At 35.1% G+C, this 10792-nt stretch overlaps 1 protein-coding gene across 3 annotated transcripts in view; it reads right to left on the bottom strand.

Moving 5' to 3' along the window:
- Positions 1 to 10792, bottom strand: part of Prosap (SH3 and multiple ankyrin repeat domains prosap) — a 246863-nt gene that overhangs the window by 6919 nt on the left and 229152 nt on the right. For all 3 annotated transcript variants that reach the window (XM_089099471.1, XM_089099470.1, XM_089099469.1), the window contains exons 11-13: positions 7809 to 8013; positions 3047 to 3242; positions 1794 to 2089 (exon numbers count right to left, since the gene is read on the bottom strand). In XM_089099471.1, the coding sequence (XP_088955597.1) occupies positions 1794 to 2089; positions 3047 to 3242; positions 7809 to 8013 (697 nt within the window). The remainder of the gene's footprint in view (positions 1 to 1793; positions 2090 to 3046; positions 3243 to 7808; positions 8014 to 10792) is intronic.

Genomic DNA, 10792 nt, shown 5'->3' with positions numbered 1-10792 from the left:
CTTTGTATACTTTAAAAAAGGAAACTTATTGTTTCGTTCCTGCAACACTTGCTCTCTCTCTGTCCTTTCTCCCTTTCAGTATGCATCTATTTATCACTTCTTTCACCTTGGCATTGTTTCGCGTCGTAAATTATAACCTAGGAGCTATCCTGAGAAAATGAACTGACGTTTTTCTTACATAGATGTAAAAAAAAAAAAAAACGGCTTAAGCTTTTGGAATACTTGGACCCAAGCCTAGAAAATACAAAGCTAATGCTACCTTTGAAAATGCTCCTTAACACATTGAACATTAAGGACCGTCCAGTCCTTTCCGTTATGATGGAGAAATAAATAGAATTTTTCTGATTTGAAATCTCAAGCTGGCCTTGAATTTTACCTATAACAGTTATGGCAAACTCTAACAAGGCTTGAGCTCCGACCCGCATAAAGAACTCTCCGACAAGACCTTTCAAGGGAAATACATCCGTTATTGTTCTTTCGGTGTAAACCGTCTTGAAATCTATTGTCGTCACTTTTGGTTTGAATTTTGACCCAATGAAGCAGAAAGAAATGGGTAGGTCAAATGAACGTATAATACCAATGTCTTCACCATTCGTGACTGGCATACTAATATTATGTTCGTTTCGGAGCAACAGATTCTAATTAGCCACCTTATGGCAAGGCAGCTGAGCGGTAACCACAACTTCCATTTCTAATGTCGTTCAAAGTAGTGTTTAGCAGAATATTTACATGAAGCTATCCTGTGAAAGTACGTGTTGGTGATTCTTACGCCATTTCAAATTAAGGTCATCGGGGACTTGCACTACCAACACGAGAATGGTATGAGCTGCGTTTTAAACTACTCATTTACCTCTATCTGCAAAACTTGATAACTACCAAGATGTAATTTTTGGCTAACTAACATTCCAAAGGGCTTGTATTGTGAAAATATGCCGCAGATCCTGTCTGTAGCTGAGTTTTCTTTTTTATGGGCATCATTACGATCTAAATGGTTACCAGAGACATGATTAGGGTCCAGTAAATATTCTCTTTCGAGTTCAACTTTCTCCTTCTAGGGCACTCAAATCAGGCACGCAGTGATATCGTAGTCCGAGCAAATCGACAAGGTGTCGAAGACGATAAAAAGCGATCAAGTGAAAACAAGACGAAGAGATATCAATACTTCCGAGCTATTTTTTATATTTTTATTCCCTCATTTGCAATGCATAGAAAAAACCCATGACTTTTAGCATTGGGACTGGACTAATTGGGTTGACCGTAGAGAGCCATCTAGCTCAACTGACATCTAGCCTTCTAGTGACAGCTAGACCTGGCGAATGGCTGAATACCTAAATATTTATTGCTGTTTCTACCGACTGCCATTGTTGCGGTTTTTTATATATACTCTTATGATGGATTCGATTGAAAACCACATTTTTTTTTACTTTTAGTATTCCTCAAAATTTAGTTAGGGAGATATATGCCTTGAAGGGATATTAGCTAAGAGAAAGGAAGGTTTGTGTATATTGTGCTACCAATTAGGGGGTAGACCCAAGCGTTATTACAAAGGTACTTTTCTTAGTTTCACTAACGTCTTTAAAATTAATTAAAATGGTATTTAAATTTAAGTACAAATCAAAAGCAACAAGTTTGAGAGTCTTTTATTTTTTGAGGAGCCGTTTGGGTGTTCTGGGAGTCTTTCAAACTATATCTTCTGGGAGTCGTTCAGGAGCTTTCAGATTATCTCAAAACAAAGTTTAGGCGTCTTTAACATACAACTTTTGTGATACACTCATTAAAAAAAAATTACGTACCTTCATTCTTTTCATAGCTGACACGCTTGCATAAACTTTGGGCGTTTTTGGAACTTGAACTGGCGGCACCGGTGCTGGACCAAGTTGAAATAACTCTTCACTTGTTGAAATCCGAGTTGAAGTTGGTCGGGGTCGAATGGAAGCAGTTTTCGAAGTTGATGATTCATAAATAGGCTCCTTTTTCGGACTGTTCTGAGAGTTCATCGCCGCAAGACTACCAATTAGTGATTTTGCTTTTGCTCGACCCACGCTTAAAGTTGTTTTGGGATCTCTTCTAGGTGGCTGAGGTGGTCTTCCTGCAAGAGAAATATACTTGAACCAGAGGCTTCGAAAATGACAAATATCATTTGTCAGTGCAAATTTTCAGGATATTAGATGCGGTTGTTTACATTTTGCATTTGTCCTTTTATCATCCGAAGTTTTATGGCCGTTGTTTTCAAGCTGTCAATTTTCATGCACATGGAACTAGCATTTTCATAAGAAGATCAATTCTAGCCGTTCGACATATTCGATCTATATTAAAATCGAGCAGATTTCGTATCTTTGATAGCTAAATATGCTTTTTGCTTTATCCTTTATGTGGATGACACAAGATTTCCAAGGGTAAGAAAATCTAAAACGAAAACAGTTTTTCCAAAAGAGAAGGTGGGGGGGGGGGCACATTCAATCAGTGAGAGGGACCTTGTTCTCGCCCTCTTTGTGCAGGTATGTTTGCTTCTCATAATATAACGAGGCTTCGATTATATTCAAAGTATTTTTATTTTGAAAAATACTGCTTCTGTTTCTGAGCTCTATTTCACATGAAGTTTTTGAATCATAAATTTAATTTTTAGTTATATAGCAGTGCGAGGAATTGTTCTTTTCGGTTTGGTTTTTAATATTACTGAGATATTTAAACTAGTTCAGTTTCATTCCCCCCTCCCATCCAAAAAAAATCATGCCAACTGGGCTAGTTATGGTTAAAACACTGCCTAGGTGGACTGTATGCCCTAGATTCCTTCGTAGAAGATGAAAGATTTGAGAGCCATGGCTAATGGAGCAATGCCATCCTCTTTCACTGAGACTATCTGTCTTGGCTTTACTCCAATTAGCCATGGCTCTCAAGTCTTTCATCACTTCCACCAAGTTGATTTTACTATAAAAATTCAACGGACTCGGTTCGGACTTTTAATTAAAATCAACTTGGTACAATATATAATATGAAAAAACAATATCAAATTGAGCTTTAACTAACAATAGACAATATAGTTTACCTTGAAGTTTCCGCGGTAAGGTCACACATTGCCTGGTTGGGCCTTTGTCAGCAGGTGTGGGTGGCAGGGAGCTGCAGTTCATTACCTCTGGCTGCAATAATGGACTGCACACAGTCATAGTAACAAGATCTCCCGAGCCTTGAATAGCAGATACTACGGCTTCATGGCTAGCACGAGAGAAATCTTCATTATTTATCTGAAAATAATTGAAAGGTGATGATCATGCCAATAATTATTATTAAACAATTTTTTCGGTTTTGAATATCTTACGTTTAAGAAACAAACACAAAAAGAAGACTCTTGACATTAAAAAAAAAGAAGAAAATCTGCCTACTGAAAATTAATGAATTAAAAAAAAATAAATAAAGATATAGCAAAAAAAAAATGCATAAAAGGCTTTAAATCAGACAAAAACCTTTTTTTTTACATGCAAGGTTTGTTACAATAAAGCAAAAATCGCTGAGAATATATACGAGAAGATTTACTTTCCTTTCCCAAAGCATTTATCAAAACCTAAGAGTTAAATAATATAAGATTTTTTTTAAAATCTAAAGAAATACTTTTTTTTATCTCTAATGCAGTAAAAAATAAAATTAAAGTTTTTCGAACTACAAATTTTGGGCTAATACTTCTTGCCCACCCCCCTCCCCTTTCATTTCTATTCTAAAATTTTTTTTTTTTTTTTAATGGGTAGCAGGTAGCAAACCTTTTTGTCCATGTGATGACAAACATATTTTTTTTCCTTTTTAGTTTATCTAATAATGTTCCAGTTTACCAAACTGCTAATGCGCTACTATCCTAACGACAATAAAAGAAGTTTAAGCTTTTATGTTTCAGGTGGGTTTTTTTTAGCTATCCTCAAAGTTCTCACTTATTAGTAGATCGATGATCTACCAACTGTAAACGATTCGTCAGTAACATTAAAGGAGATGTTCGCCAAATTTATTCGCAAGAAGAAGCCACATTTCCTTCAAATAAGAGAAGCAAAGTCTTCCTTCAGAGAAATATGACCTGAGTAGTTTGATGATAGAGAAAACGAGGCAGAAGTTTTATAAACTGTTATGTTTATTAATAGATACAATTTCTTCACTAGAGGGGACCTATAAAAAATTTATTCAAGCTCGTTAAAAAAAATATTAGCCTATAAACCATGTTTTAGCTCAATGGTCACTTGTAGTGCAAACCCAGAAGAACTAAAAGCGAGAAGCCTTTCACGATGAACAACACAATTGTTCATCAGTTGTATCCTAAACCAAGGCCATACCCAGAGGGGGTCAGGGGGGTTTTGAACCACCACCCCCCCCCCCCGAAATGTTTGTTTGACTCTTAAAAACGTAACAAAAATGGATATAAACACATTTTGCATGCGTTTTTTAGGTGTTTTGTTGTCACCCCCCCCCCAAAAAAAAAAATCTGAATAAAACCCCCTCCGAAAAAAAATCCTGGGTACGGCCTTGTCCTAAACCGCATTTCAAACCACCTCCTGGTGCAATCCACATCAAATACCATAGTTTTTACGTTGTCCCTCAAGAACTTTTATAAAATTTACCTATTTTGTTTGCCGTTCACCCAGAAATAAGCTCCTGCAATCAAGAAGCATGGCTTGCAGGCCAATAAGCCCCTAAATGAGGCTCTAAAACCCTAGTAAGCATAGACAACCCGTTTTTCATAAGAGGAATGTAACTAGTGGTCAGAATTAAAACAATGATTGAACTGAGTGCAGGCCTATACGGTTTATTTGGGCAAGAAATGATCCTATAACTATGAAACAACATGTAACCCTTTGAAATTATTTCTACATTGTATGGGTAAAGGAAAACAAAGTAACAAAAGATAATTGAGCAAAGCATTTCTTAAATTTCTACTTAAACCGAAATCTATTTACTGCACATACAGGCACGACTAAACTGAGAGAGAGAGAGAGAGAGAGGGGGGGGGAGGGAGAGATTTGATCCGGACTCACCCTCTCCCTTTTTAATTTCTAGTTTCGGCTCTTCTATTCGGTTTTGCAATTTACACTTTCCGAACCGAACTTATTCGATTTTTTTTTTTTTACTATTATTTTTTTGTTGTTGTGACCCACGAATTGAAAGTAGAAAAAGTGAAGACAGTTCATATGAAGACAGAAGAAGTCCACCTTATTTAAACCAAAAATCAGATTAAAATAATTGAACAAAAAGTTAGGATGGTATAGAAAGAGAATAAAAATAGAGAAAAAGAGCAGTTAATCTGTCATATTAGTTAAAACACATAATTTGTTAATATTTTTCAACATTCCTATGGTACTTCTCAGTGCCGCCAATTGTGGCAAGTGGCCCTCAAATCTTGAATATTTGCAAGTTTCGTTATAGTTTTTTTTACATTTTAATGTAATTCGCGAATTGTTGTGCTATTTGTACCCCCAGAAAAATAAGATCCAACGTATGATGCTGTTAATTTTTTTTCTAAAAAGTTTGAGTGAGAGTAAATTCTGGTCTATTATTTTTTCATTATCTATTCTCTGACTGGATGATTTTCAGCTTATATTAAGAGCTCTAACGTCTCTTTAAACAATTAAATAAAAAAAAAAACAAGTGTTTTTAACTGAAAGTAAGGAGCGACAATAAAACTTAAAACGAACAGAAATTATTCCGTATATGAAAGGGGCTATCCCCTCCTCAATGATTCGCTCTTTACTCTAAATTTTTTATTTTTTTAAAAAATAAAGTTGTGAGAAAGAGTCAAACTTTAGCTTAAAGAGTGAAGCGTCGAGGAGGGGACAACCCCTTTCATATACGGAATAATTTTTCTTTGTTTTAAATTTTAATGTTGCTCTTTCCTTTCAGTTTAAAAAACTTGTTTTTTTTTTTATTTAATTTCTGATCGTTTTTTAGTTAATGCAGCTTTTATTTGAATAAAAATTTTAATTTTCTTTTGCTAAATTGATTTCTTTACAAATTAACTTAAGTAAATAACTTCTATATTATTATATTTTTATTCTGGCAAAAAATACAAAGTTGCAGATTTTTGCAGATATGAGCTTGAAACCTATGTAATAGGGTTTTCTGATACGCTGAATCTGACGGTGTGATTTTCATTAAAATTATTTCACTTGTAGGGGATGTTTCCCCCTTCTTTAAAAAATCGAGCAAATTTTCTCAGGCTCGTAGCCCTTGATGAGTTATACTAAACTTAATAAAATTTATATATTTAAAAGCAGCATTACAAAAACATTCTTTTGATATATTTATTGACATCAAAATTCCGTTTTTAAAAGTTTCGATTACTATTGAGCCGTATCGCTTGTTGTTATATTGTTTTTTTTTATTACGTATATGTTATTACGTATATGAGGGGGTTCTGCCCGTAGTCAAAACCACACACTTTAAGTTAAAAGTAAAAAAAAAAATTTATTCAAAAAAACCTGAATCACAAAAGCCGTTTAATTAGAATATATAGCTATTTTTAAAGCACAAAAAAAAACTGTAGCGTAAAGAGCGAGGTATTGACTTGGGGGAGAACCTCCTCACATACGTTATAATTTCTGTTCGTTTTAAGTTCTAATATTCCTTCTTACATTTCAGTTGAAAAAACTTGAATTTTTTTATTTAATTTCTGCTCGTTTTTTAAATAATGCTTGGAAATCCGGCGCCCCCTTCATAGAAATGTCCCTTACCCCAAAGAAACATCCTCTACGGAAATATTCTCCAGAGTTACTCCCTCCTCTAGCCCCCCCTCCAGAAAAAATCCTTCCTGAAAATGGTTGTATACTTCCCAATAACCAATAAATAATGCTGGCAAGTCCGGTGCCCCCTTCATTGCACTTTCCCGTCCCCCATGAAAACTTCCTTCATGAACCGATCCTCCAACATAACCCCCGACCCACCCGTCCCTCCCACTACCAGAAAAAAAACCTCCTGAAAACTTCTGTATACTTCCCAATAACCAATACTATATGTTAACATTGGGTAAAGTTCATAACTTTTAGCCCTCCCTCTGGGAACTTCGGGAGATTAAGTCATCCTAAAAGACATATTTATCATATTTTCGAACCTGCTGAACAAAATGGCTATCTCAAAATTTTGATCGGGTGACTTTGGGAAAAAAATAAGCGTGGGAGGGGGCCTAGTTGCCCTCCATTTTTTTTGGTCACTTAAAAAGGGAACTAGAACTTTTAATTTCCGTTCCAATGAGCCTATTCACGATATTCTAGGACCACTGGGTCGATACGATCACCCCTGGGGAAAAAAAAAAACAAAAAACAAATAAACACGCATCCGTGATCTTTCTTCTGGCAAAAAATTTAAAATTCCACATTTTTGCAGATAGGAACTTGAAACTTCTACAGTAGGGTTCTCTGATACGCTGAATATGATGGTGTGATTTTCATTAAGGTTCTATAACTTTTAGGGGGTCTTTCCCCCTTTTTTGAAAATCAGCCAAATTTTCTCAGGCGCGTAACTTTTGATGAGTTTATTTAAACTTGATGAAAATTATATATTTGAAATCAACATTAAAATCTGATTCTTTTGATGTATCTATTAGTATCAAAATTCTGTTTTCTATAGTTTCGGTTACCATTGAGCCGGGTCGCTCCTTACTTACAGTTCGTTACCACAATCTGTTTGATACAAAAGAAAATCAACGCTATATGCAAGAGGAAATCCATCTGAATAAGCATAAATTAGCACGTTCTAGATAATTTTTAATATTTTTTTCTTTGTCCAATGACTGAGAATAAATAATAGCCGAGGTTATGACTTAAATACGACTGAAAACTCACAGCTAGAAGAAAATCCCCCGTTTTCAAGCCGGCTTTGTCTGCCACACTTCCTGGATCAACAGACTCCAGATACTGCAGGGCCGGAAATCGTCCGTCTAATAGTGGCGATGCTCCTCGGAGAGGTGTCGATGATTTTGCTCCTCTCAAGACAAATCCAAAGCCTCGCTGACCTTTGTGCAGAATCACAGTCCTTGGTTCACTAAACCTAGAAGTAATACAACAGTCTGTAAAAAATGAGCTATGTTTCCAGTTCCTGGTTCCATGGTTCCTAACCAAATTCCAGTTACTAGATGGCTACACATTTTACTCAGACAACTTTTGTGAAAAGAAAAGAAAAAAAATACCCAAACTCTAGTCCAGAGGATAGAAACAATATATTATACGAATGATAATCCTTTAACGATTTAAGTTACAGTATTAATTCTGGTTGCAAATGATCAGCCATAATTTGTAACAGTAAATTGTAAATTAAAATATGAAGGATAAAAATGATCTAATCACAAAAGCTCCTTCAATTTATATATGAGAAAATAAATGATGTCACCACTTGTTTAGCTACAAAAAAAACGAATGATGACGCCTTTGATGTTATGTAGGAAGAATAACAAGTAATAAACACCTTGTAAATAAATAGCTTTCCATGGGTTAATGACTCAAGCGAGAAATATAGTTATTTGTTGACACTCATAATTTAGGATGAATAGTACAAACTTGGGAACCTCTTTTCATGAAATGAGGTCATTTACTGTTGATGTTTATAGCTTAGTGTCCTCTTTCATTATACTTTTCTTTACAGCTCCAGTGGTTTTTACAATTTCTCCTTTTAATTTCCCCACACTTAATCTTGTAGCTCACGACCTGGATTATCCTGGAATAATAGGATAGTGCTGGATCTAAATTCGTATCTTGTGGAAAAAAAGCACTATCAACATAGCGGAGCTTCTCAGCTTTCCACTGAGCGCAAACTCCGACATCTACTGGTCAGCCCCTCCCCCCTCCCCCAGAAAAAACATCAATGAAATGCATAATTTTTGATTAAACGGGCACACAACAATTATTTCCAAAAAAAAATCGAATAACAAGATCCTGGCTATACCACTGAATTTAACGTTTTAATAAGACATTTTGGAATATGAACGAAAATTATAATACTTTCCAAATTACAGTGTCCACCTCATTTTGACATTTGAGGCTTAACATATTCTATGAAACCAGCCTTAACTCAGATTTAGGTTGCATTTGCCTAACACAAAGTTTCACCATTAATTAAAAACCCAGAACTCTGGAGGGGGTGTAGGTAGAAAAAGGAGGGGGTGTAGGTAGAAGTGTAGGAAGAACTCTGGAGGGGCCTAATCTGACAGTAGATTTTTCTGTATGTTTCATGCATGTATCTCAAGAACTTTCTGTGTTAGCGAAAGTCACAGTTTTACATTTTCACCGGAAGTTCGAGTAACATCTATTTTTAGTGTTAGAATGCACCAAGATTGGCGAGATATTCAAAATGCTGAAATCCAGAGTAAAACAATGCAAAAAAGAAAAAAGGAACCCAATTTAAAAACAATGTCAGTTTCAACCCTTAGTTAAATGGTGACAATACTAGAATTAAATTTATATTCTGACTCAAATTTTAGGAAAAATGGAGGGAAAAAAACGAATAAATATACATTAGCGTGCGAGGGCAATGAGTGCAGTAATGACTAAGAATTTTTTTTTTAAGCTGTTAAATTTCATAGTAGTTTAATGGCAATATAAAAACCCACAGCTGGAATTTCAACATAATATCAATTTAAAAACAATGTCAGTTTCAACCCTTAGTTAAATGGTGACAATACTAGAATTAAATTTATATTCTGACTCAAATTTTAAGAAAAATGGAGGGAAAAAAACGAATAAATATACATTAGCGTGCGAGGGCAATGAGTGCAGTAATGACTAAGAATTTTTTTTTTAAGCTGTTAAATTTCATAGTAGTTTAATGGCAATATAAAAACCCACAGCTGGAATTTCTTTTAATTATATTTATGCAAGTCAAAGCTGAAACAATGCCTTTCGTCATATTGAAACGAGTAAGGTTATTCACTTTTAAATCTCATTTTTGGATATTTCTCTAGTTCCAAAATTTTGTCATCGGTAAGAATTTTCGCATCTAATTAACTCAGAATCGTGGCTGTTGTGCCAAAACACGAATGCAGTACTAATATATGCTTTAAAAATTTCAATAATGCTTTGAAAAGTAAAACGGCAGACGATCCCTAAATATTTGAAAATTACGCTACCACTTAAAATTACAGTCAGCAGAGAAGCTCAGAGAACAGACACAAATAAATCAATTATTTCTAAGAGAAGAGGGAAGGCAAGCCCCTCAAAAAATCAAAACAATACAAATCATTTGAACAATAGAGGCCAGTGTAAACCATGTGAAACCCATTGGGTGTCCGAAAAATTCGCGTACTGAATTCTTTTGAATCAGGCTGACCCCCTCCCCATCTCCTCCCCTCCCAAAAAAAGAGGAAAACCTCCGTCTCCAGTAAATCCTTAGAATCCATTTAACTTTTTTCGGCATAGAAGTATTGGTTTTTGCATCGCAACAGCTTGTTTGGCGTTGTTTTAAAAAAGACAGCAACAACAGATTTAAACATCAAAACAGACAGGCTATGCTTCACCAAAAATTAATCTTAGTCTTGAGCGAGGAGGTTCTTCTGATGATTAGATCCTCTTTGCACTAGCTGGTTAAGGTTATGTTTTAAAGTGGAAGCTTCTTCACCAATATCTGAGCGATAAGCAAACAAAAGTTTCCTGGGTTCAAGCAGTCTTCAAAGAAGTTAGTATCTTACATTTGTCAAGTTAAAATCCTTTAACTCATCGTATAATTGCAATTCTAGCATGTATCAAATCTGATAGATTACCAGCTGAAATTATTTGTAAACTTATACTCTGTACATCACACGGATCATTTTTCATGGAAAAATCGTAACTGTTTTTTA

The sequence above is a fragment of the Artemia sp. Qi Xiang Cuo genome, chromosome 13, assembly GCF_049724085.1.
Source record: "Artemia sp. Qi Xiang Cuo chromosome 13, ASM4972408v1, whole genome shotgun sequence".
In the NCBI taxonomy this organism is placed as follows: Eukaryota; Metazoa; Arthropoda; class Branchiopoda; order Anostraca; family Artemiidae; genus Artemia; species Artemia sp. Qi Xiang Cuo.
This window is presented reverse-complemented; position numbering and strand designations above follow the sequence as displayed.